At 52.5% G+C, this 27,761-nt stretch overlaps 1 protein-coding gene across 1 annotated transcript; it reads left to right on the forward strand.

Annotated features, from left to right (window-relative positions):
- Window positions 1-13,025: 13,025 nt before the first annotated feature.
- Window positions 13,026-14,764, forward strand: LOC135999391 (olfactory receptor 14C36-like; the record flags this gene model as incomplete). Its single annotated transcript, XM_065652948.1, has 2 exons — window positions 13,026-13,095; window positions 14,037-14,764. Coding segments are annotated over exons 1-2 (798 nt in total), but the record flags the coding sequence as incomplete, so codon positions are not given.
- Between the last annotated feature and the right edge of the window lie 12,997 nt (window positions 14,765-27,761).

Here is a 27,761-nt window from a genome sequence, read left to right on the forward strand (position 1 = left end):
CAGGATGAACCTGCAATGAGTTAGACTATAACTCGCATGTAGAAGAAGACAGAGACAGTTTATAGCTTCCGAAGAAATCCATTCATCAGTTTCCACAGGGCATCCTTGAGCTCCTGGTTCCTCATGCTGTAGATGAGGGGGTTCACTGCTGGAGGAACCACCGAGTACAGAACGGCCATCACCAGGTCCATGGATGGGGAAGAGATGGAGGGGGGTTTCAGATAGGCAAACATGGCAGTGATGACAAACAGGGAGACCACGGCCAGGTGAGGGAGGCACGTGGCAAAGGCTTTGTGCCGTCCCTGCTCAGAGGGGATCCTCAGCACGGCCCTCAAGATCTGCACATAGGACAGCACAATGAACACAAAGCAGCCAAATATTACTAAGAATTACAAGAATGAAAATAAAACTCCCAAATATTACTAAGAGACTAACCACAGAAAGCCAAACTTCCCTGAGGGAGGCATCTGAGCAGGAGAGCTTGAGGATCTGGGGGATTTCACAGAAGAACTGGTCCAGGGCATTGCCCTTGCACAGTGGCAGTGAAAATGTATTGGCCGTGTGCATCAGAGCATTGAGAAACCCAGTGGCCCAGGCAGCTGCTGCCATGTGGACACAAGCTCTTGCTGCCCAGGAGGGTCCCGTAGTGCAGGGGTTTGCAGATGGCAACGTAGCGGTCGTAGGACATGACAGTGAGAAGTGAATACTCTGCACCAACCAAAAAGGCAAATGTTAAGACTTGAGCAGTGCATCCTTGATAGGAGATGGCCCTGGTGTCCCAGAGGGAATTGGCCATGGATTTGGGGACAATGGTGGAGATGCAGCCCAGGTCGAGGAGGGCAAGTTTGAGGAGGAAGAAGTACATGGGGGTGTGGAGGTGCTGGTCACAGGCTATGGTGGTGATGGTGAGGCCGTTGCCCAGGAGGGCAGCCAGGTAGATGCCCAGGAAGAGCCAGAAGTGCAAGAGCTGCAGCTCCCGTGTGTCTGTGAACGCCAGGAGGAGGAACTGGGTGATGGAGCTGCTGTTGGACATTTGCCCCGCCTGTGAACATGAGGACCTGTCATAGGAGGAAAATATAGTGACAAGTTAGAGGAGACTTCTCTGAGAAAAATAACCATGCCATTTCTCATGGAAAACCTCATCCCTGATGGAGGCATGTGTCAGGTAATTCTCCTTTTCCACCAAATGACAAACACGGGTCATCACAGCTTAAAATGCAGCTTGGGCACCTAATTTCCATGAATGCACCTCTGGGGCAAGACCCCCTGGGTTGGTGTCAGAACTGAAATGGACCCACATTCCCACCCCAAGTCCAGAGAGTCAGAGCACCAGGGACAGGTGGAGAAACAGGGAAGAACACTGCAGTGCTCCTGAAAAATAAAGCAAGGACAGAAAGGCAGACGGGCATGTGTGATGTGAAACCTTCTTACCTGGCTGTGCTGCTGCCACTCACATGATGACATTGTAGAGCAAGTACTTTTAACACCTTTTTTGTGTACCACGTTCCAGAAACCCTTCACCTGGAGGTCCAGCTGCTGAGGTGGAGACTCGTGACCTGGACCCCATGGCTTTGGGGCAGAGGCTCTGCTGGGGATGAGAGGAGACCAGGGGGTTGCACTGGGAAATGTGTCTGCACTGCAGGGGAGGGCAGGGGGCTTCCTGAATCCCCTCCCCAGCATTTCTGGTTGCAGCTCCCAACCCCTGCCCATGTCTCTGCTGCCTGGAGCTGTCCCTGCTGGGAGCTGTTTCTCTGCCCCTGAATCTGCTCCCTGTCAGTGTCACATACCCCATCTCCCATGCTCAGCTCTGTCCTGCTCACACCTCCTGGCACCGGGCACTGCCCAGGGGCAGCTCTGTGTGCGCAGGGGCTCAGGAGAAGCTCTGACAAGTCCTAACGAGAACTGGGGTCTTAGCACCTTCTCCAGGGCAGAGAAATAAATTCCAATGTCCCACTGCCCACTCAGACATCCAAGAGTGGAAAAAACTCAAAATTTAAAATCATCCCTATCAGATAAATGCTTCCTCAGTGTCCTTCAGAAGGAACATCTGCAAATGTCCTGGGGGTGAGCTGGAGCTGTGAGCTGCCCTGATCCACGCAGTTCCCTCTCAACAGCAGAAGGACCCTGCCCTGCTGAGGGTCGCTCCTTCCACCCACAGCTTCTCCCCTCAATGTTGTTGGGATCTTCCCAGGCAGGCTGAGCACTGACTCTGGCAGGCAGCAGAGTCCCTGCCCCAGCACAGCCCTGGGGCGCAGGGACCCTGCTCTGCAGGACAGCCCTGGGCATCCCTGGGTGCTCACTCAGCTTCACACCCTGCAGCTGGGAGAAGGCAGCTGCCATGCCCTGTCCGTCCAGGGAATCCCTGCTGAGGAGCAGATCCTTCTCCTCCACACCAGCCATGGGATGTGCCAGCTCTGGCAGATAATTGCAGGATCCTCATCTGCACCAGCCTGCACCCAGAGACTTACTGTGTTAAGGACTGTGAAGATTTCTCCCCCAGTGAGCTCTCAGCTGTCTCACCACCCCAGACTGCATTTTCCCTCTCTCTGCCTGACTCCTCTCCCCTCGGTGCTGCAGGCAGAGCCCTCAGCCCTGCTGCGCTTTGCAGAGGAGCTGCTCCTGGGCAGAGCTGTCTCTCTGCAGCGCTGCCGCTTGCCATGAGCTCCCTGTGTCCCAGGAGCCCAGTCCAGCTCAGCAGCACAGGAGCAGCCCATGATGTCCCTTCCTCTGTCCCCTCTGGGCCCTCTCCAGGTGTCCCTGGGTCTCTGGGGGCACATCCTTTGAAACAAACTGAAGTAATCAGTGATGTTGATTCTCTCTCCTCTGCACAGACACTTCTTACCAGCATTGTATTCTTTCTATTAGAAAATAAATTGGTATGAGAATCATCTTTTCTTGTCCCATCATTAGACAGGACACCAGGAATATTACAGCAAAGGATCTATATTCTCCAAGCTAGGGGAGGAATCTCTTCATCTGAATGAATTTAGGCATTATATTCTGCTTTTATACACTCAGGTCTAGAGAGACGTTCATCAATCTTTTGACCATGTCATGTCTGTGCTCTGAAGCAAAGCCTTTGCACACATGGGCTCTTGGACACTTGGTACCAGGTTTCCATGGGGCGACTCAGAGGTTTCCTGGTGCCACAGCTGGGGTGGTTCAGCCCAGATGTGAGGCAACGTCCTCAGCCAGGGACCTGACTGGGGGAGCTGGAGCTGTCAGTGTTGCAGACAGAGCTGTGACACGGATGGAATAAACTGCCAAGGCAGGGTGGCAGAAGTTAGTTCATCTGGTCTGCAAGGACAGCAGCCTCCAAGCACAGCAACAGGCCAGAGCAAAACTCAGTCTAGACCTGTAAGGCAATTCAAGGGCACCCTAATGAATTGTTACTACTGCAGGAACAGTTAAAGGAGAAACAAAGACACCTTGTGGCCACTCATTGATTTAATAAGGGAGAGAAGTGATATTCTCTGAGTCTCTGGTCCTCCATCTTCACCAGCAAGGTCTCCCAGGCCTCTGTGACTGAAGGCAGAACAACCAGCAGTGGATGGGGATCAAGTCAGGGGTCCCTGGAACTAACACAATCTTTTCCAGTCTATGGGACAGGAGGGGCAGCATCCCAGGAGCAGAGACAGCAGGACCATGTCACAGTGAGGCCACTCTCCAGCACCTTGGAAAGCTCATGGAGACTGGGGGGACTCCCTGACCACTGGCAGCTCTCACACATTGTGTGCACTTTTCAAAAATGGCCAATGGGTGAGCAGGGGAACTAAGGGCTGTGCCCCAGAGCATGTCCACTGGGACCCCATGTCTGGGTGTCTGAAAGAGAAGGTGATGGGGTTTACCCAGGGCAGGTTGTGCCTGTCCATCCTCTTTGCTTTCTGTGAGAAAAGGACAGGGTTGCTGGATGTGGGAAGAGCAGTGGTGGTCTGTTACCTGGAAGTCAGCAAGGCATTCAGCATCATCCCCCACAATATTCTTGTGTCCAAGGAAGGATATTGTGGTCTGTGTCAGTGTGCAAGTAGATGGGTAAAAACCATTCTGGATGGTTGGGCTTGGAAAGGTGCTATAGAAAGGGAGAAACTTTCCAATCCTGAGGACAGTCAAGCACTGGAAGCTGTTTCCCAGGGGTGCGCATCCACTCTACCCCAGAAAGTGACCAAGATGTGTTTGGATAAAGCCCTGAGTAATCTGGTCCGACCCTGCTTTGAGCAGGAGGTCGGTCAAGACACCTCCCGAGGTCCCATCCAGCCTGAATGATGCTGTCCTTTCATTCCCTTCATGTTTTCAATTTAGGGACAGCTCTCAGGTTCTCTCTGACCACAGGAATAATTCACATGAGGTGCAGGGCTGCTTTACAAGTGCCCCCAAACAGCCCTGACCACATCTTGTGCATCCCTTTTCATTTGCCCCCACCCAGGTTCATCTTTTTTGCTGTCCTCATGCCCACCTTGTTGATCCTTTCAGAGCAGGTTGCTCAACAGGTGTCAGCATCCGTGTACAGAGTCTGCACACCAGCCAGGCAGCAAAGCCATCGTTACAGAAATGGAGACGAGGCTCTTGACCAGCTCCTTGCACCCAGGTGCAACTTGTCTGCTGAGGTTCTCGGGAACACCTGAACTTTAAGTGCAGAGCATGTGAGTCCTCGTTGGGTATCCCGGCTCATCTTCTGACCCATGTGGTGCTTCAGGCTGTGAAGAGAATCAAAACCAACTCTTTGGCTGGGGTAGTTTCATTTTACATGTGTCACACAGGGCAGATGAAGGGAGCTCAGAACTCCAGACTCTGCTGCACTGTTGGGATTTCAGAGACTGGAAATGCAGGTGACGGTGTGTGTCAGTGCACACCACATAAACATTCTGGATTCCCTTCTGCCTTTGCACTGACCTGAGATTTGTTCCTTGGCCTTCTTTGCCTAAAAAAGAAGTAATCTGCCCTGTGTCAGCTCCACTCACACCAAAAAAAAAGGGTGAAAAGTATGAAAGGGGTGATTTCAGGGCAATTCTGTCCAAAGAAATACTTTCTAAATGATAAAAATGGTAGAAGTGAGAGGAAAAGCTCTTAAAAAGAACTCCATGCAAGACGTTAGCTACTGAGACATAGCAGCTGTTTTGAGAAGCAAGAACGACGATTGGGAATGAAGTTAAAAAACTTTAGTTCATCGTCATCATCATCATCATCAGGAATAAGGAACTCCCTGTTATTCTTATTAGTGATTGTACCACTTTTCAAAAACATCCTTGAGATTGTCTCTATTTTTCGCTGGCTCCAAAACTGAGCCTGCTCAGATTTTGAAAGGACTGCTTCAAATCTCTGCAACTCAGATCTCTACAACTGTCTCTCATCGAAGATCTTTTACCCCAGAAAGGGGAAAACTCCCAATGCAGGCACCAAACCAGTGCCCAACCTGCTTGGAGAGCCAGGCGAGTGGTTCCACACGACAGCTGACCTCGGGGGCAGCTGGAGGTGATGGGAATTGAAATGGTTTTGACTCAGATCATAATTTAGGTTGGAAAAGACCCTTAAGGTCATAAAGTCCAATCGTAAATATGACACTGCCAAGTCCACCCATTACACCATATCCCTAAGCGCCATGTCTACACATCTTTTCAATACCTTCAGGGATGGAAGCTCCAGTCCTGAGCTGGCAGGACAACACTGTCTGCAGTTAGACATAAGATACCTGTCATGGCTGTGACTTCAGAGTTTCTCACACTCTTCACTGAGCAGGGCAGGTGTTGGGAGATGGGCGCACACTTCAGTTTCCAGATGCCAGGACAGAGCCCAAGCCATCCTGCCCTTGGCCTCTGGCATCCCATTTCTAGAGATGCAAAGCTGCTGGGGCTTCTGTGGATAATCATGTTAAAATGCATCAATAATCATTCAAGTCTTTGTGTAATTTCTCTAAGAGTGTCAGTATTAAAAATAATAATAATTAAAAAAATAGAAAAGGGTTCATCTGCCTACATATAAATACCTGCAACACAGCAGTCTGCATCTGTGGTAGCCCCACTGGCAGTGCCAGTCCAATAGGTATTTGCAGTATAAGGCACGACACTCCATCCATAAGTACATATCTAAGTGGTTCAGATGAATGGCGGTCTGGCAAAAATCACCCTGTTCCTCCCCAGGTGCACGGACACTGCTCATGTGCCTCTCCAGAGAGTGGCAGAAGCTGGATGCCCTTCTTGGGACAGACTCCTTCCAGGAAAGACACAGCAATGGGAGTAACTCCTCAGGTCTTCATGGCATTTCACTTGGCATCAGTTTTTATATATTTGTTTTTTTTTCCTGAGACTACTCTTTCTGCACAAATGCTCACAAAAAGACACCCATTTAGTAAAACATGGTCATCAAGGTGCTGTGATGGACAAGAAATCTCACCATGAGCTCTGGAGGGAGTTAGGAAGTTTATAACAAGCGCCAGGAAAAACCAAGAAGCTCAAGGCCTCTTCTGAAGAGTGAGAGGCCCTGAGCAGCAGTGAGCGGCCATGTGTGGTGTGGGAGGGTCAGGGGATGTGAGGTAGAGAAGGGTGATGGCTGATGAATTCAGCAAATCCTTACAACCTTGTTTAACTCCGCAAGTTGAATGTGGTTGATGTTTGTGGGTGGAGGGGGAACAGGAGGAAGATTTTCAGGGGGTTATGGAAAGTAGGCAGGCTTCTCTTGGACTAGTCATATATGGCACTGACATTTGCATGCTGTGGGCATGGCTGTGCCTGGGAGATGGGGAACGGCTGCTGCTGGGGGGGCTGTGCTCAGGCATGGCCCATGAGCTGACCTTGCTCTGCTCCTCTCTTGCACTCCCCATGCTTGGATGGTCCTCAGGAATCATCCATGAGCCCGGAGGAAGAACCAGCCTCCTGGAGTGTTGGCCCATTACTGGAGGACAAGAGTGAAAGGTTTGTGAGACACATGGGAGTGCAGGAAGACACGGGTCTATGCGTAGTAGTAAACGTGTTAAAGAAGAAGACCTAAAGACCATTGGCTGATCGTGCTAATGTGGAATAGATTGATTTTTCTTTTTTATTTTAGGGCAGCAGAAGAAGGAACGTGTGCTTTTAGTGCTGGGGCATGTATCCAAAGAGCGGATTCAAGCAAGTTTGGGACCGGGACAGCTCAGGTGATTGGTGACCATTGCAGGTCTATGAAAGAAGCTGCATGGGCTTGGGGAACCTCATAGGCATTGCCAAACCCTCAGAAAACCAGAGCCTTGTGGTAAAAGGAACAGCACTTGGCACCAAACCCACACCCAAAACACACATACCCTCCCAGTGACCACAGGCAGAGCCTTGAGAAACATTTGACTGAAAGGGTCTCCTTTGCCAGGCCCTGGGGGTCAGGGCTTGGCCATTCTGATGATAAACAACCGTGAAGGGCTGACAGGGCACCAGAGCCACCTCCACATCGCCTTTACCACCTCTGACCATTGTCTCCAGGCTTTTCCTTCAGCAGCCTCCAGGGACAGGGACTGCTTGTGTCAGTGATGGCCCCTCGTGGGGTCCCAAACACCCTCAGAAACTTGGAGTTTGTTTCTGCCTTTCACTTCATTAGAGGTTTGTTAATTCTTTCAGTAGCTGCAGTTCAGGACCATGGCAGCAGAGGGCTCATTAACATCCAAAATGCGCTTACAAGCCAAGGCTCTCTGCAGCACTTTGCTAAAGGCTTCAAGTCTGGTGTGGATGATTAGAGAGATTTCAGAACAGTAGCCAAACAGTGAGAATTTCCATAACAAATACCAATTAAGTCAAATTTCTTCTATTTCCACCCCCCTCCCAATGCCCTCGTTTCCAGAACAGCTGGTATCAACAATGTCCACTAAATATTGATCTAGAGAATCTCCTGATAAAGACTGAATGTGTCAGAAAAGTGGGTGCCTGGCACACCACTTGAGTGAGGAGACAGGCCAGGACACCTCAAGAGGAATCACACCCCTCTGGACCCAGAGGTGGGAGTTCCTGGGAATCTCAGGTGCCACAGCACAGCAATACTTGTGTTCAGGGAGCCGGTCAAGTGACCCATCTCCTTTTCTGTAATGGTGTCTGAGTTTGCTCAGGTAACCCCTGACTTGAGCCCCATCCACTCCTGGGTGTTCTCCAGACTCCTGCCTTCAGGAACAAAGTCCCAGGAGACCTTGCTGGTGGAGATGGAGGCAAAGAAGCCATGAAGTACATTGGTCCTGTCTGATTCTACTCTTACGAAGTTCAGCAGCAGGCCCACGTTCGCCCTGTCTATTCTTTTACTGTAAGGAAGCAATATCAGCTCATCTTGCTGCCCTCAGCCTCCCCTGCAGGTATCAAGTCCAGGGCAGCTTTGGCATCATCCCCACATCCATGGACAAGGATTCTAAATTCCTCCTTTACAGCTTGACCTGCTTCCACCTCCCATGTGCTGCCTTTTTGCCCTGGAGCTCTGTCAGTTCAGACAAACAGCCTCATGACATAAAGTCTTCTTTTCATGGGTACTTGGAGAGATCATTCTTGTGCTTGGAGCAGGCTGTCCTGTGAGGCTTCTCAGATTTCCTGAGCTCCTTCACCCTTCAGACCTACTTCCATGTCACCACCTTTATTGGCCACCATCCCCCAGTATGTCAAAGTCTTCTCCTCTGGAGCCCACCAGCCTGCGCTCTGCTGCTGGCCTTCCTCCCTCCCCTCTGGTGCCTGGAATCCCACTGTTGCCTGGTCACCACAGCCAAGGTGGACACTGATGTTCACATCCCTCACCAGCTCTTCTTTGTTTCCCAGTTCCAGATCCAGGTGAGCATCACCCTTGTTGGCCCACCAGGCAGTCACGTTAAGAAGTTGTCCCAAGATCCTCTGGACGGTTGGCACCTGCTGCTTTGCCTGGCCAGTGAATGTCAGGGCAATGACAGTTCCCCATAGGAACCTACTCATTGACTTGTGACTTCCTCAGGTTACTAACAGAAGATCTTTTCCATTTCTTCTCCATGATCAAGTAGTTTGTAACATCCAACACTTTATCACCCTGTATTGGGTTTACATGGCAAAGTCTTGGAACTGGGGGTGAGTGTGGGTGTGCTACAGTTGTCACCTCTCTGAGAAGACAGCAGGAGTTTGATGTCAGACAGAGCCGATATGAGCTGGCTCCAAGATGGACCCACTCCTTGACAAATCTGAGCCACTCAGGGATGCTGGCAGCACCTCTGTGATATTGTATTTGAGAAAGGGTAAAAAACGCTGCACAACAGCAGGTGGGAGAGAGCAGGGAGGAAATGTGACAGAAAAACCACTGCAAACACCAAGGTCATATGCCATAGGACCCAAGCAGGTCCCTCAGCAGGCCAAAGCCTGCTCTCCTGAAATCCTGCCCTTTGCCTTGTTAGCATCTCCCAGGAGCCTCAACTCCACTTTCCAACCTCTGACTGTTCCATCCCTGACCATCCCTTTCTGGTTTGTAAGTGTGAAGTCCCACAGGGCACCTCACCTCACTGACTCCTCAGCCACCCGTGTCAGGAAGATGTTGTCCATGAGCTCCAAAACCCTCCTGCATGGCTGGTACCTTGCGGCTATTGGGATATCTTAGGTTTGCCATGAGGATACGGCCCTGGAAACATGAGGCTTCTTTCATTTGTCTGAAGGAGGCCTCATCTAATTCCTCTTCCTCATCAGTGAGTCAGTAGCTGATGTCCAACCACCACAACATTGTCCATGTTGTTCTGCCCTCTCATGCTGACTTCTCAGCCTTCAGCTGACATTGTCTGTCCCCAGACAGAGCTCCACACCTTCCTGATGTTCTCCCACATGAAGGGAAACTTCCCCTCTAAGTCCAGAGCTCTGGCATTATGAGTACCAGACCCCCAAGATGCCACAGTTTCTCCAGGAGGGGCTATTTGTAGTGTCCTGTAACTCCTCCTGCTGTTTACTTGGGAGAGACACCTTTATCAGGTTAAACCATCTGCATGCAGAGATTAACAGCTGAGCTAATTGTGCTTGAGAAACTTTGGAATTCTCCCATCAAAGAGCTCTGAAGTTGTACAAGGAGAAATGGCTAATTCTGTATTGGGGCAGGAGAATAACCCCATCCATCAGGACAGAGCAGGACCTGACACGCTGAGCAGGGACCCTGAGGAGAAGGGCCTGGGCACTACAAGGGCCGCCACACAAGCCCGTGCTGCACGCTCACCATGAACAAGGCAGCTGCACACGGGGCTGCATGAGGAGGAGCGTGGGCACCCAGACACCTGGAGTTCTCATCCCATTCGGTTCAGCACTGGTGTGACCCCACACAGACGGGTGTGTGCCAGTGTGCGGCTCCCAGTTTGGAGAAGCAGGGAGGAACTGGAGAGGGTAGGGCTGTGCCAAGGCAGGGGTCAGGACCTTGTGCACATGGTGTGGGATGCTGAGGGACCTGGGCTGCTCTGGCCCAGCAGCGCTGGGGAGGCTGCAGCAGTGTAGGAGTAGCCTGAGAGTGCTGGAAGGGTGGTTTCAGAGATGGTGGAGGTTTTCTTCATAGTGGGAAACAGAATAGGAAAGAAATAATGGCACAACGTGCAGCTGGGGAGGTCCAGGCTGGACATGAGCAGGAAGGAATGTGAGTGGAAGGGCAGTGCTGTGGTGGAGCAGGTCACCCAGAGGGAGTCTGCATCAGCCCAAGGCTTTGTGCTTGAAGGAACAGCTGGGGAGGATGGAGAGAGATCAGCAAAGGAAGGAAGATGCTCAGACAAGAGCAAGGTGGGGCAGCAGGGGGGATGTCTCCAGCCTGCAGGGAAAGAGGTGCAGGGGATGCCACAGCATAGGACAGGCTGTCGTGGAGATGATCAAGGGATGTTAAGAGGCTGAAAGCCCCCAACAGACATGAGCTCCTTCTCCCCTTGGCTGTGGCTGTTGTCTCCAGCTCTGATGCCTGTGAGGAGACACCTTGTCCTTGCAGCACAGGGGCCTCATGGCCTCCTTGTCCCCAGCCAGGAACCTGGGAGGTGTGGGACCATAGTCCTGCCCTTGGCCTTGCACAGCCTCACATCACACTGTCCCAGGAAGGGCCCTGGGCAACGTGGGAGGGACAGGATCTGCCTTCCCAGGGCTGGGGGTCAGGGCTTGGCCCTTTGGTTAATGAAACACATCCAGGTTTGCATTAGAGCCACCTTTGCTTTGCTTTTCCTGACCTGTCATCACTGCTTCCATTTTTTTTCTCTGACTAGACCCTGGGGATGGTTTCTCAGTAGGTTCCCTGAGTGGACCCATTAACATGACAAGAATCTTTGGAGTTTGAATCTGACTTTGACTTCTTGAGAGGTTTTATCAACTTTCCCTCAGGGTCTGATGTTCATGGACTCAGCACCAAAGCCACCAGAGGGGTCATTAAAGTGCCTTGGGATGTTCCTGTGCTGCTGAGCTGGGCTGGGCTCCTGGGACACAGGGAGCTCATGGCAAGCGGCAGCGCTGCAGAGAGACAGCTCTGCCCAGGAGCAGCTCCTCTGCAAAGCGCAGCAGGGCTGAGGGCTCTGCCTGCAGCACCGAGGGGAGAGGAGCCGGGCACAGAGAGGGAAAAGCAGTCTGGGGTGGGAGGATGCTGTGAATTCAAAGGAGAAATCTTCACTGTCCTTGACATAGCAAGTCTATGGCTACAGAGGAATGAAGCTGCAGTTCCTGGAGGGACCTCCTGAAGCTGGCATGTCCTGCAGCAGATAAGATCTGGCAGGATGGCAGTGTCGTTTTCATAGTTGTGAAGGAATATGGGCTCCTCCTAGGGAGAGATTCATTCTACACCGTAAAAGACCCAGGACAAGACAGCTCCTTTCTCCTGAATCAATTGCAGCTGTGTGAAGGTGGGTGAGCAGCCAGAGTTGCCCAGAGCTGTCCTGCAGAGCAGGGTCCCTGCACCCCAGGGCTGTGCCGGGGCAGGGACTCTGACGCCTGCCAGGGTCAGCGCTCAGCCTGCCCGGGGAGATCCCCACGGTGCTGTGGGGAGAAGCTGTGGATAGAAGGAGCAACCCCTATCAGGGCAGGAAAGGTGCTTCTGCTGTGGAGAGCGTGCTGTGTGGGTCAGGGGTGCACACAGCTTCAGATCACCCCCACGATTTTTCCAAGGGGATGCCTCAAGCAGAAGATCAATGCAAGCATTAGTAGACAGATAGGGAGCTTTTCTGAGCCTTTCTTTTCAGTTTCCTATCGAAGTGGTGAGGGGTACAGGAAAAGAGAAAAGGAAAATGAGCCCTCCTGCTTAAAAAAGTTGCTGAGACTCCTGAACTGCAACTTTAAGTGATCAGTATGTCTGCCAGAAGCCTCATAACAGCCCTTCAGCTGCTGCTCTGCCTGTGCACAGCACCAGCATCACATCTGCTGTACTTGTCAGCCTTAGTCTGACCTGTCCTGTTTTCCAACCTGCAAACAGGAAGATGCCCCCAGGCAGTGCCCTGTGAACAGGCAGGATCTGTAGGGCCAGGGTGAGGGCACAGAGCATGGGATGGGGTCTGTGAGTGCTGACAGGGAAGAGACATGGACAGGGAAACACCTCCCAGGGGGAGAATGTCCAGGCAATAGGGAAATGATCAGAAATGAGAGGAAACTAAACCTGGAATTGTTATGGAGGGAGAACACAGAAAACTCCGTATGATCCCCGCAGTGCAGATCCCTCCTGTGAGCAGCCCCCTCGCCTCCTCTCCCACCCAGCAAAGCCTCTGCCCTCAGGGCCGGGGGCTCCAAGGCATGAAGCAGCTCCTGTGCAGCCAGAGCTCCAGTTCCCTCTGCAGAGCACAGGGGCTGAGAGCAGCTGCCCGGCAATGCTGGTGTGTGGGAGGTGGCTGCACAGCTGGGGAAGGGTGACGCTGTCTGAGTGCCCGGCTGCCTCTGCCCTGGCCTCTCTCACACCCACCCTCACCGCAGTTTCCTTCTTGCTCCACTGCTCTGGGTCACTGCTGGTGTGATCTGGTTCTTGCTGTCAGGCTCTCTGGGGATGGGAGTTTCAGCTGCAGAGTCACAGCCTGATCTTGTGGGTCCTTTCCTGCAGGTGTGTCCATGGGAACACGTGTCCCAGCTTTGCTCTGAGCTGTGGGGCTGTGGGCAATGCAGTGTGTGGGGCTGGGGAAAGAGCTGAGTCTCCCTGACTCAAATGCCATCATTAGGACACTTCGCTGTATGCTCGAGGTTTTCTTCCAATCCTGTCCTACAGCATCTTTGTGTTATCTGAACATAGAGAAACATAGAGATGCTATGACAGATAAAATGCTGTTGAGTTTATGAAATGAGCTGTGTGTATCCTGGGCTAGAAGTAGAGAGCTTCAACCTTAGGGAAGGGTGAGACGTGTCATAGTCTGGGGTGGATCCCTCTGCTCTCAGCAGTCCTGGTGGCTTTTCAGGGTGACATGGCAGTGTGATCACCATCTCAGAAAGGTGCCAGCCCAGGGCAGATGGAGGAAGACAGAGGGACAGAGCAGCTGCCCTCACTCTGCACTGACCCACAGGCATCCTCTGGTCTCGCAGGACTCGCTCTGTTCTCCCTGAGTGCAGCAGAAATGCTGAGGGTTTCTGACACCCAAGAACACTCCCCAGGCTGTGAGAGGAGGAGGAGCTGTAGAAACACTAAACCTCTCAAACTCATTTTCTCAGGTCTGGGGGTACAGATGCTGACAGTCCCTTCTGCAGCAGGAGCGGTTCCATCTGACAAAGCTGAACCCCAGGGCTGGCCCCTGCCCCACCCCATCACACAGGGTCAGGCTGACTCCTCAAGAGCCCCTGGGCAGAGACCCTGCTCTTCATTGCACACTCATCAAGCACCGACGAGGGCTCCAGCCAGGATGTTCTCCTGGAAAAAGAAAAGAGTCTCTTTGTGGGAGGGTCTGTGGGAAATGGCTTTGGTTTTTCCCAGAGAAGTCTCCCCTAAATTGTCACTGTCTTTTTCTCCTTGCACAGGTCCTCATGCCCACAGGCAGCAAATGTCCAACAGCAGCTCCATCACCCAGTTCCTCCTCCTGGCGTTCGCAGACACACGGGAGCTGCAGCTCTTGCACTTCTGGCTCTTCCTGGGCATCTACCTGGCTGCCCTCCTGGGCAACGGCCTCATCATCACCACCATAGCCTGTGACCAGCACCTCCACACCCCCATGTACTTCTTCCTGCTCAACCTCGCCCTCCTGGACCTGGGCTCCACCTCCATCACTGTGCCCAAATCCATGGTCAACTCTCTGTGGGATACCAGGGTCATTTCCTTTGCTGGATGTGCTGCCCAGGTCTTCTGTGTATGTTTCTTGTTTGGTGCAGAGTATTCTCTTCTCACCATCATGTCCTACGACCGCTACGTTGCCATCTGCAAACCCCTGCACTACGGGACCCTCCTGGGCAGCAGAGCTTGTGTCCACATGGCAGCAGCTGCCTGGGCCACTGGGTTTCTCAGTGCTCTGCTGCACACGGCCAATACATTTTCACTGCCCCTGTGCAAGGGCAATGCCCTGGACCAGTTCTTCTGTGAAATCTCCCAGATCCTCAAGCTCTCCTGCTCAGATGCCTACCTCAGGGAAGTTTGGCTTCTTGTAGGTACTGTCTGTTTAACTTTTGGCTGCTTTGTGTTCATTGTGCTGTCCTATGTGCAGATTTTCAGGGCCGTACTGAGGATCCCCTCTGAGCAGGGACGGCACAAAGCCTTTTCCACGTGCCTCCCTCACCTGGCCGTGGTCTCCCTGTTTGTCAGCACTGGCATATTTGCCTACCTGAAGCCCCCCTCCATCTCCTCCCCATCCCTGGACCTGGTGGTGTCTGTTCTATACGCATTGGTGCCTCCAGCAGTGAACCCCCTCATCTACAGCATGAGGAACCAGGAGCTCAAAGAAGCCCTGTGGAAACTCATATCTTACTGTTTTCTGAAACAATAAACTGCCCATCTGCTTCTGAATAGGAATTGTAATGTAACTAATTAGAGATCCAGCCTGTTATCTGTATTATATGTTATTGATTGTTTTTTTATTGTGATAATGTTGTCATCCCCTTTCTAATTCTCTGTCTGCTTTTCTTTCATAACCACTAGTGTAACTCAGGAGCCATGCTCTCTTTGCCTTTAAACGAAATAAATGTGTATGTAGTGACTTGTTATTCAATATATATCCTTCCTGCAAGGCCTTTTGGAGCTGCAGGGACAGTTCCTGTGTGCATGGGAGGAGGGGAAAAGAGTCCAGCCTGGCAGCCCTGCCAGGGAGCAGCAGCGCTTGGCCTTCCAGAGCTGTTCTCGTTCCACTCCCACACTCTCCTTCTCATCCCTTGTGTTGGTGCAAGGCCTGAGTGCTCTGGCAGCCTGGTCACCGTCCTGCTGTGTGTCAGTCCTGTGAGCGCAGGCAGGGACAGGCCATGGGCACTGCTGTGACACAGCTGGCCTCCGTAACACTACTTCTATAAAGGAAAGTGATGTTCATAGGACAGTGCCTGAGGGCTTAGGTCTTCTTCAAGTTCATCTTCAGGACATACACAAGAAAGCAGCCTGCAGGTTGAAACAGCAGTGTAGAGATAAACAGTGTGTGTGTGCAGGGCTGGGCACACAGCAGTGTCCTCTCACAGCCAGGCCTCCTGCCAGAGACCTGCAGGACCAGCAGAGCAGGGGCTGGGCTGTGCCCCTGGGCACAGGACACCCCGCGGAAGCTGCCCCAGGGCATCGTCATGGACTGGCCCCTCACAACCTCCCTTTCCAGCACTGGGCTGCTACACCAGATTGAGAATTTTTTCCTGAATGGGTAGGTCAGAAGTCCATGTTTGCATTGTTCAGATGAGATATGGGCATGCACATCATGTACATGAGGTGAGATGAACACGAGTGAGCAGAAATGCCATCAGCTATTCCTGGGAGTGCCAGGAAGGCCTGTGGGACAAACATCGAGGTCACTCACATTGGGAGTAACAGCCCATGGGAAACAACCCACTGGGATCTTCTTCCTTGGACTGAGGTCCCGTGTCCATTCCTCATGGCGTGGGACATGTCAGATGAGTGCAGAGCAGGGTGACACACCACAGGGCTGAGGTGCCTCCCGTCCTTTGGGAGTGGCAACAGGAGCCCATAGAGACACTGTGACTCCTGCCTCTGTGTGTAAAAGGGACAGACTCTGTCTCTGAACATCCCTGGGTGCAGAAGGAGTCCATGAGGCCAGGTCAGATGTGAACACCTCACAGAACCCTGACATTTCTGTGTGTGACTCCAGGAACAAACCCCAGTGGCCCAGTGAGATTCATCTCAGCTTCCCTGGATAGGATCATTGCAAGTTCTGCAGACTGCTATGTCACCCTTGCCCGTGATTCCATATTGTGCTCTCAAAAGTGCCGTAGAAACCAGAATGGATCTGGGGTCCTTAGAAAATGCAGACCTCAAACCCATCTTCAAGAAGAGCACAAACAGGAACTGGGAGAATAACAGGCTGGCCACCCTACCTCCCTCCCTGGGAAGGGGATGGGACATGTCATCCTGCAGCCATTTCCAGGAACGTGAAGGACAAGGAAGGGATTGCTGAACACAAATGGACACGAGAAAGAAAGCCATGTTGGGTACTGGGTGTTTGCAAGGCCTCAGACATGGTGTGCTTCTGGGCAGAGTGGTGCTGATGGGGCTCAAGAAGTGGATGCTGGGTGGGAAGTTGGCTGAACCATCAAGCCCAAATATCACCAGTGGTACAAAGTCCTCCATGAAGCCAGTTACCAGTGTCATCTCTCAGTGACCAGCACTTGGGCCAACACTGTTGAATGTCTTTATTCTCCCCTTCCATGATGTAACAGAGTGCACTTTCAGTGCCTTTGTGGATGATGCAAAGCTGGGTGGAGGCCTCGAGCAACCTCCCCTGGTTCACCCTGCCCTGAGCAGGAGAGTGAGACAAGATGAGTGAGACAAGGGCTCTCTTCAGATCTTATTCTGTGATTTGAAATACTTTTTGCCTTGGAGAGGTTTCTGGAAGAAAATACGTAGAAGAATAGTAAAAACCAAAAGGCAGAAGTGGAGATATAGAAGTGTTAACATAAGTATAGCAGTTCCAGTGAGGAGTGCTTTTCACTCACATTGTTAGTAGGAAATATATTTGACAAATTTGAAAAAATGTGAGGAAGCGAGATGGGTGTCTAGGGCCTGTGGGAAAGAAGGGCAGGTGTAGGACCATGTAGAACACACTTCAGTCTTGGTTGGGTCCTGCGTGCTACGGAGGGGGATGGATGGGTGTGGTATTATGAGGTCAGTTGTGTCTCGGTAACTCCTAATCCAGTAAGCAGCGTGTGGCTGTGAAGGGGACTGTGGGGTCAGTTCTGTCTCTGGAGGTGACAGCCCAGCAGCAGGGACGTGGCTGGGAAAGAACCCCTGCCAAAGTACCCACAGGCCCTACCCAGGAAGAGCAGGAACAGGGCTGGGAAAGGGACTGTGCGGTCACACATACGAGACGAGCAATCGGGCCCAATCAGCATGGCTTTATGAAAGGCAAGTCCTGCTTGACCAACCTGATCTCCTCCTGTGACAAGGTGACCGGCTTAGCAGATGAGGGAAAGTCTGTCGTGGGGGAGTGAATCCACCACACAAGCTGTGCGTGTTGTGCACGTAGACTTCAGTAAAGCCTTTGACACCATATCCCACAGCGTCTTCTGGAGAATCTGCAGCTCATGGCCTGGATGGTGTATCTGCGATGGATAAAGAACTGGCTGGAGGGCCCGGCCCAAAGAGTTGTGGTGAATGGAGACAAATCCAGTTGGTGGCCGGTCATGCGTGGTGTCCCCAGGGCTCAGTATTGGGGCCAGTTCTGTTTAATCTCTTTACCAATGATCTGGACGAGGGGATCGAGTGCACCCTCAGTAAGTTTGCAGGTGACACCAAATTGGGTGGGAGTGTTGATCTGCTGGAGGGTGGGAAGGCCACACAGAGGGATCTGGACCGGATGAAATGATGGACTGAGAACAATTGTATGAGGTTGCTGACCATGATGCCCTATGGTGTGGAATATCTCTTTGGTCAGTTGGGGTCAGCTGTCCTGGCTTGGTCCCCTCCCACCCTTTAGCCACATCCAGCCCTCTGGTTTTTGGGGCAGACTGAGAAACACCGAAGGCCTTGAGGCTGTGCCAGCACTGCTCAGCAACAACAAAAATGTCAGCGTGTTCTCAAAGCTGTTTTGGCCACCAAGTAAAGCACAGCACAGCAGGGGAAGGAGTGTTGATCTGCTGGAGGGTAGGAAGGCCATACAGAGGGATCTGGATGAGCTGGATTGATGGGCTGAGGCCAGTTGTCTGAGGTTCAACAAGGCCAAGTCCCAGGTCCTGCACTTGGGTCACAACAACCCCATGAAGGCTCCGGGCTCAGGGAAGAGTGGCTGGAAAGCTGATCAACAGAAAGGGATCTGTGGGTGTTGACTGACAGCAGCTGAACAGGAGCCAGCGTGTGCCCAGGTGGCCAAAAAGGCCACCAGCATCCTGACGTGCACCAAGAATAGCACAGCCAGCAGTACCAGGGCAGTGATCATCCCCTTGTCCTCAGTGCTGGTGAGGCCCCACCTGGAATCCTGTGTTCAGTTTTGGGCCCCTCACTATAGGAAAGACCTTTACGTTCTGGAGCGAGTTCAGAGAAGGGCAATGGAGCTGGTGAAGAAGCTGGAGAAGAAGTCTTAGGAGGAGCGGCTGAGAGGGCTGGGGCTGTTTAGCCTGGAGAAAAGGAGGCTGAGGGGAGACCTTGTCACTGTCTATAACGGCCTGATAGGAGGTTGGAGCAGGGAGGGTGTTTGTGTCTTCTCCTGAGTAGCAAGTGATAGGACAAGAGGAAATGGCCTCAAGTTGTGCCAGGGGAGCTTTAGATTGGATACTAGGAAAAAATTCTTCTTGGAAACGGTTGTCGGGCATTGGAACAGGCTGCCCAGGGAAGTCACGGGGTCACCAGCCCTGTAGGTGTTTAAAAGGAGTTTAGATGAGGTTCTTAAGGGAGATGGTTTAGTGCTTGAGTCAGATTATGGTTGGACTCGATGATCCTGAGGGTCTCTTTCCACTGAAACGATTCTATGATTCCGTGATATCAACTGGATAATTCTTCTATCACTTCTTCTCAGTGCTCTTCATGTACCTGCCTCTTTGCCTACAGTGCTGAAACTTTTCTAACTAAGCACAGAAGTCTTGAATACTAGATGTAAATGATGGAAGCAACATGTCTTTATCAGTCTTGTCTGATACCTGCCAGTCCAGGCAAACACCTCAGGTATACTGGGGCCTCTCGAGGTTTGCATTGGATGCTTATAGTGAGACCATGGAGCTCAGCCTGAAAACCTGAGAACTCCCCTCAAAACCAAATCAAACCAAAAACAACAACAAGAACAAAAAACCCCAGACTCTTTTTTTCTCAGATGAAATGATTCAATATTTCCAATAAAATGTCTGTGGAATTTCTATACTGCGAAAATATGAATTTTCAGAATGTATATGTAGTGTGGGAGTTGAAACATTGACCTTTCCCTGTGCTTGCATTGCCACAATTCTGTCTATCATGCTGTGTATTTAATCCCCCTGAACATCCAGGAGTTTCTACCTGTCCTTATTCAGCTCACCATGTCTGAAGTCATCTCTTCAGAAGCCTGTCTGGACATTTGCACTTTCCATTGCTCCCCAGAGGTTCTTCCTCCTCTCACTCTTTGCTCGTTCAGAGCTTCTCAGCTCTCTCCCTGCTTTGAGCTTCAGGCAGGTAAAGTCTTTCAGCAGTTGCTGTCGTACTCCCTATAGGCGACTCAATTATGGCAATGGACCTCACTGGAGACTACTTAATTTAACCATAGAACTGAGAAACATCATTAAGTTCTATTGTGTTTTCTTTTTTTTCTCCTTTCTTTGTTTCCTCTGATTAAAAATTCCCCGGTGCCTGTTTAATCCGGTTCTCTAAGGAAACATGAACTAATTCCTGCAAACAAGCTGTAACAATCAGGTGCAAACTTCCGTGCAGAATCTGATGTAAAGAAATGTGATGCAAATCCCAGCGGGCCAATGAGCAAAACAGGGAGTTTGGGGAGCTGATTAGAGATTTCCTGCTAACAATTTGAGTAGAGAAACAGTCTTCACAGGAACTGCTCTGTTTCTGTTGACACCTTTTAGGTCTCCTCCTCTGCCTCTTTTTTCCTTTTTTTTTGTCTTGTTCCTCCACCTATTCTGTCTTTCAAAACCTTTCCAAGGGGAAGATTCCTTGAATCACAGAGTAACTCAGGTTTGAACATCCTCTTGTCTCACTGTCCTGCTCAGGGCAGGGTGAACCAGGTGAGGCTGTCCAAGGCCTCTGCCCAGCTTTGCACCATCCACAAAGGAGCTGAAGGTTCACTCCGTCACCTCTTTCAGGGGGAGAATAAAGACATTCACCAGAGCTGGCCCAAGTGCTGGTCCCTGAGGGATTCCACTGGTAACTGACTGCAGGGGGGGCTTTGTACCACTGGTGACATTTGGGCTTCATCATCCAGCCAGCTTCCCACCCAGCATCCACTTCTTGAGCCCACAGAGAACCAATCGCATTATAAGGACACCATGGGAAACCATGTCTGACACCTTGTGAAATTCTATGTGCACAACATGCCTTTCTTTCCCTGCCCATTTGGGTTCAGCAATCCCTTTCTTGTTTTCCAAGTGCCTGGACATGGCTGCAGGAGGACTTGTCCCATTCCCTTCCCATGGAAGGACACAGGCTGACCAGCCGGTAATTCTCACAGTTCTCATTCCTGCCCTTCTTGAAGACAGGTTTGACAACTGCCTTTTCCAAGGACCTCAGAACCCCTCTGATCGCTCTGGCAGGTTTCAGACCACAATTCAGACTCACAGGTAAGGATGACATAGCAGACAGGAGCACGTGAGATTGATCTGCCTGGGCCAGTGGGGTTTGTTCCTGGAGTCACACACAGAAATGTCAGGTTCTGTCAGGTGTCCACATCTGAGCCGGCCTCGTGGGCTCCTTATGCACCCAGGGATGTTCAGAGACAGAGTCTGTCCCTTTCACACACAGAGGCAGGAGTCACAGTGTCCCTCTGGCCTCCTGTTGCCACTCCCAAAGGACGGGAGGCACCTCAGCCCTGTGGTGTGTCACCCTGCTCTGCACTCATCTGAGATGTCCCACGTCATGAGGAATGGACACGGGGACCTCAGTCCAAGGAAGCACATCCCAGTGCTGCATTCAGGCGGTTTCCCATGGGGTGTTCCTCCCAACATGAAGTGACCTCAAGACCTTGTCTGTGCCACAGGCCTTCATGGAACCCCAAGGAATAGTTGATGGTGTTTGTGCTGACTCGCGTTCATGTCACCTCACGTACATGATGTGCGTGCTCACATCTCATCTGTACAATACAAAGTCGGACTGCTGACCTACTCATTCAGTGTCCCTCCATGGAGGGAAGAACAACCTCTCTGAGCTGGGGAGAGAGGAAATGTTGGTTGTGAGGGGCCAGTCCATGACGATGTCCTGGAGCAGCTTTCATGGGGTGTCCAGTGCACAGGGGCACAGCCCAGCCCCTGCTCTGCTGGTCCTGCAGGTCTCTGGCAGGAGGCCTGGCTGTGAGAGGACACTGCTGTGTGCCCAGCCCTGCACACACACACTGTGCAGCTGTACCCTGCTGTTTGCATCTGTGGCCATTTTCATGGGCATGTTCTTGAGAGAAGCTTTGGAAGAAGACCTAAATCTTCAGGCCCTGACCATAGGAGATCACCTTTCTTTCTGGAAAGGCTGTTGTGAGGCCAGTTCTGTCACAGCAGTGCCCATGGCCTGTCCCTGCCTGCGCTCACAGGACTGACACACAGCAGGACGGTGACCAGGCTGCCAGAGCACTCAGGCCTTGCACCAACACAAGGGATGAGAAGGAGAGTGTGGGAGTGGAACGAGAACAGCTCTGGAAGGCCAAGCGCTGGTGCTCCCTGGCAGTGCTGCCAGGCTGGACTCTTGTCCCCTCCTCCCATGCACACAGGAGCTGTCCCTGCAGCTCCAAAAGGCCTTGCAGGAAGGATATAGTGAAAAACAAGTCACTACAGACACATTTATTTTGTTTAAAGGCAAAGAGAGCATGGCTCCTGATTTACACTAGTGGTTATGAAAGAAAAGCAGACAGAGAATTAGAAAGGAGATGACAACATTATCACAATAAAAAAACAATCAATAACATATAATACAGATGACAGGCTGGATGTCTAATTAGTTACATTACAATTCCTATTCAGAAGCAGATAGGCAGTTTATTGCTTCAGAAAACACAGAGATATGAGTTTCCACGGGGCATCCTTGAGCTCCTGGTTCCTCATGCTGTAGATGAGGGGGTTCACTGCTGGAGGCACCAATGCGTATAGAACAGACACCACCAGGTCCAGGGATGGGGAGGAGATGGAGGGGGGCTTCAGGTAGGCAAACATGGCAGTGCTGACAAACAGGGAGACCACGGCCAGATGAGGGAGGCACGTGGCAAAGGCTTTGTGCCGTCCCTGCTCAGAGGGGATCCTCAGCACGGCCCTGAAGATCTGCACATAGGACAGCACAATGAACGCAAAACACCCAAATACTAATAAGAGACTAACCAGAAGAAGACCAAGTTCCCTGAGGTATGAGTTTGAGCAGGAGAGCTTGAGGATCTGGGAGATTTCACAGAAGAACTGGTCCAGGGCATTGCCCTTGCACAGTGGCAGTGAAAATGTATTGGCCGTGTGCAGCAGAGCATTGAGAAACCCAGTGGCCCAGGCAGCTGCTGCCATGTGAACACAAGCTCTGCTGCCCAGGAGGGTCCCATAGTGCAGGGGTTTGCAGATGGCAACGTAGCGGTCGTAGGACATGACTGTGAGAAGAAAATACTCTGCACCAAACAAGAAACATACAAAGAAGACCTGGGCAGCACATCCAGCAAAGGAAATGACCCTGGTATCCCACAGAGAGTTGGCCATGGATTTGGGGACAGTGATGGAGATGGAGCCCAGGTCGATGAGGGCGAGGTTGAGCAGGAAAAAGTACATGGGGGTGTGCAGGTGCTGGTCACAGGCTATGGTGGTGATGATGAGGCCGTTGCCCAGGAGGGCAGCCAGGTAGATGCCCAGGAAGAGCCAGAAGTGCAAGAGCTGCAGCTCCCGTGTGTCTGTGAACGCCAGGAGGAGGAACTGGCTGATGGAGCTGCTGTTGGACATTTGCTGCCTCTGGGCATGAGGACCTGTGCAAGGAGGAAAAGACAGTGACGGTTTAGATGAGACTCCTCTGAGCAAAACCAAAGTCATTTCCCACAGACCCTCCCACAAAGAGACCCTTTTCTTTTTCCAGGAGAACGTCCCGGCTGCAGCCCTTGTCAGTGCTTGATGAGTGTGCAATGAAGAGCAGGGTCTCTGCCCAGGGGCTCTTGAGGAGTCAGCCTGAGCCTGTGTGATGGGTGGGGCAGGGGCCAGTCCTGGGGTTCAGCTTTGTCAGATGGAACCGCTCCTGCTGCAGAAGGGACTGTCAGCATCTGTACCCGCAGGGCTGAGAAACTGAGTTTGACAGGTTTGGCATTTCTACAGCTCCTTCTCCCCTCCCACCCCGGGGAGTGTTCTTGGGTGTCAGAAACCCTCAGCATTTCTGCTGCACTCAGGGAGAACAGAGCGAATCCTGTGAGACCAGAGGATGCCTGTGGGTCAGTGCAGAGTGAGGGCAGCTGCTCTGTCCCTCTGTCTTGCTCCAGCTGCCCTGGACTGACACCTTGCTGAGATGGAGGGTGATCACACTCACATGTTACCCTGAAAAGCCACCAGGCACTGCTGAGAGCAGAGGGATCCACCTCAGACCATGACATGTCTCACGCTTTCGTCAGGTCTCAGCACCCCACTTCTATCCCAGGACACACACGGCTCATTTCACAAACCGAACTGCATTTCTTCCATCATAGCATCTCTGCACTTCTGCATGAGTAATTCAGATAATGCTAACATGCTATAGGACAGGTTTGCATCCTGGAGGGAAGCCCACAGCTTGGAAAAAAAACACTCAAGGAGACAGCCAAGGGTCCTAATGATGGCATTTGATTCAGGGAGACTCAGCTCATTCCCCAGCCCCACACACTGCATTGCCCACAGCCCCACAGCTCAGAGCAAAGCTGGGACACGTGTTCACATGGACACAGCTGCAGGAAAGGACCCACAAGATCAGGCTGTGACTCTGCAGCTGAAACTCCCATCCCCAGAGAGCCTGACAGCAAGAACCAGATCACACCAGCAGTGACCCAGAGCAGTGGAGCAAGAAGGAAACTGCGGTGAGGGTGGGTGTGAGAGAGGCCAGGGCAGAGGCAGCCGGGCACTCAGACAGCGTCACCCTTCCCCAGCTGTGCAGCCACCTCCCACACACCAGCACTGCCGGGCAGCTGCTCTCAGCCCCTGTGCTCTGCAGAGGGAACTGGAGCTCTGGCTGCACAGGAGCTGCTTCATGCCTTGGAGCCCCCGGCCCTGAGGGCAGAGGCTTTGCTGGGTGGGAGAGGAGGCGAGGGGGCTGCTCACAGGAGGGATCTGCACTGCGGGGATCATACGGAGTTTTCTGTGTTCTCCCTCCCAGAACAATTCTGAGTTTAGTTACCTCTCATTTCTGCTCATTTCCCTATTGCCTGGAGATTCTCCTCCTGGGAGGTGTTTCCCTGTCCATGTCTCTTCCCTGTCAGCACTCACAGACCCCATCCCATGCTCTGTGCCCTCACCCTGGCCCTACAGATCCTGCCTGTTCACAGGGCACTGCCTGGGGGCATCTTCCTGTTTGCAGACTGGGGAAAAGGACAGGTCAGACTAAGACTGACGGGTATAGCCAATGTGATGCTGGTGCTGTGCACAGGCAGAGCAGCAGCTGAAGGGATGTTCTGAGGCTTCTGGCAGATGTACTGATGACTCTGAGTTGCAGTTCAGGACTCTCAGTGACTTGTTTAAGCATGGGAGCTCATTTTCACTTTATCCTTTTCTGCACCCCCCAACCCTTGGGATAGGAAACTGAAAAGGCAGGCTCAGGAAAGCTCCCTATCTGTCTGGTAATCCTTGCATTGATCTCCTCTTTGAGGCATCCACTTGGAAAAATCCTAGGGGTGATCTGGAGGTGTGAGCAGCCCTGACCCACACAGCATCCTCTCCACAGCAGAAGCACCTTTCCTGCCCTGATAGGGGTCGCTCCTTCCCCCCAGAGATTCTCCCCACAGCACCGTCGGGATCTCCCCGGGCAGGCTGAGCGCTGACCCTGGCAGGCGGCAGAGTCCCTGCCCCGGCACAGACCTGGGGTGCAGGGACCCTGCTCTACAGGACAGCCCTGGGCACACCTGGGTGCTCACCCAGCTTCACAGCTCTCCAACATTGCCTGACAAGAGCCCCCTCCTTATTGATCCCACAAGCTGTGGCTGTGCTAAATTGAGGAGATGCCTCCAGGAGCTACAGCTGCATTGCCCTGCACCCAGAGACTTACCATGGCAAGGGCTGCAAAGATTTCTCCTCCAGTGAGCTCTCAGTCATCCTCCCCATCCTGACCACCTTTCATCTCTCTCTGCCTTGCTCGTCTCCCTGAGATCCCCAGGCAGAGCCCTCAGCCCTGCTGCGCTTTGCAGAGGAGCTGCTCCTGGGCAGAGCTGTCTCTCTCCAGCGCTGCCGCTTGCCATGAGCTCCCTGTGTCCCAGGAGCCCAGCCCAGCTCAGCAGCACAGGAACAGCCCAAGGCACGTTAATGACCCCTCTGGTGGCTTTGGTGCTGAGTCCATGAACAACAGACCCTTAGAGGCAATTGAGGAAACCTCTCAAGAAGTCCAAGTCATATTCAAACTCCAAAGTTTCTTGTAACGTTAATGGGTCCCACTGAAGAACACTATTGAGGAACTGACCCCAGGGTCTGGTTAGAGAAGAAAACTGGAGGCAGAGATGACAGGTCAGGACAAGCAAGGTGAAGGTCTCTCTGATGCTGAGTAAACCTGGATGTGTTTCATTAATCAAAGGGCCAAGCCCTGACCCCCAACCCTGGGAAGGCAGATCCTGTCCCTCCCACGTTGCCCAGGGCCCTTCCTGGGACAGTGTGATGTGGGGCTGTGCAAGGCCAAGGGCAGGACTATGGTCCCACACCTCCCAGGTTCCTGGCTGGGGACAAGGAGGCCATGAGGCCCCTGTGCTGTAAGGACAAGGTGTCTCCTCACAGGCATCAGAGCTGGAGACAACAGCCATAGCCAAGGGGAGAAGGAGCTCATGTCTGTTGGGGGCTTTCAGCCTCTTTACATCCCCTGATCATCTCCATGACAGCCTGTCCTATGCTGTGGCATCCCCTGCACCTGTTGCCCTGCAGGCTGGAGACATCCCCCCTGCTGCCCACCTTGCTCTTGTCTGAGCATCTTCCTTCCTTTGCTGATCTCTCTCCATCCTCCCCAGCTGTTCCTTGAAGCACAAAGCCTTGGGCTGATGCAGACTGCCTCTGGGTGACCTGCTCCACCACAGCACTGCCCTTCCACTCACATTCCTTGCTGCTCTTGTCCAGCCTGGACCTCCCCAACTGCACTGTGTGCCATTATTTCTTTCTCGTGCTGTTTCCCACTATGAAGAAAACCTCCACCATCTCTGAAACCACCCTTCCAGCACTCTCAGGCTACTCCTACACTGCTGCAGCCTCCCCAGCGCTGCTGGGCCAGAGCAGCCCAGGTCCCTCAGCATCCCACACCATGTGCACAAGGTCCTGAACCCTGCCTTGGCACAGCCCTGCACTCTCCAGTTCCTCCCTGCTTCTCCAAACTGGGAGCCGCACACTGGCACACACCCGTGTGTGTGGGGTCACACCAGTGCTGAACCGAATGGGATGAGAACTCCAGGTGTCTGGGTGCCCACGCTCCTCCTCATGCAGCCCCGTGTGCAGCTGCCTTGGTCATGGTGAGCGTGCGGCACGGGCTTGTGTGGCGGCCCTTGTAGTGCCCAGGCCCTTCTCCTCATGGTCCCTGCTCAGCGTGTCAGGTCTTTTTCTCTCCTGATGGATGGGGTTATTCTCCTGCCCCGATACAGGACTGGCCGCTTCTCCTTTTGAAACTTCAGAGATTCCTGATGGTGGAACCCCAAAGTTTCTCCAGGTCTGGACTCTCCCTGGACTGCTGCAGCCGCAGTCCCTCCAATTCCAGCCAGGGCAGGGACCACTCGCCCGGGGAGCCCCCGGTGCCCCCTAAAGAAAAGGGGCCTCAGCCTCCAGGACTCTCCTGAGCCCAGAAAGTGGCCACTAAAATGGCAGCAGTAGCAGGGTTCCATCCAGAGTTTATTCAAGAAAAAGGAAATAATTTCCAATTTCCCTAGCACAGTCTTTCAGTGCTGCTTTCTCCTCCTTATGCTGGTGCCTCTCCCTGACTGCCGTGCCCCACTTTCAGTGGCACCAGATTGTTGGGGGGCATGGCCATGTGCCCCCACAGGCTTTGTCATTGGTGCCCTCACTCACAAGGGAAAACCCATCTGGTCACTCCCCACATAAAGGAGCTCCACACATCCCAGCAACTTCTTCACTCTGAGGGAATCCCACTGCTGACCCTTCCAGCCCGTCTCTCCTGAAAAGCCTGTACCCAGCCATTGCAGCACCCCAAGCTGTGTGACTTGTCCCACCACGCCTGGCGGTGACTCCATGGGTGTCAAACAGCACAGGCTGCAGCTTGTCCTGGCTGTGCCCTTGGCTCAGGGCATCAGTGCACAGTTGGGCTGTGGCACCTCAGCTGTAGCACCCGGCCAAGCTCTGAGAGGCTTAGGGAAATCTGGTGGGTCTCAAGAATCCAGGTCCCCATGTGTGCAAAGGTTTGACTTCAGAGCAGAGCAATGTCACAGTGGTTGGCAGATGGAAAGTTAGGGCTGAAACTGGGGAACAGGAGAGTGAGCAAGCCCT

The sequence above is a fragment of the Caloenas nicobarica genome, chromosome 28 (genome assembly GCF_036013445.1).
Source record: "Caloenas nicobarica isolate bCalNic1 chromosome 28, bCalNic1.hap1, whole genome shotgun sequence".
NCBI lineage: Eukaryota > Metazoa > Chordata > Aves > Columbiformes > Columbidae > Caloenas > Caloenas nicobarica.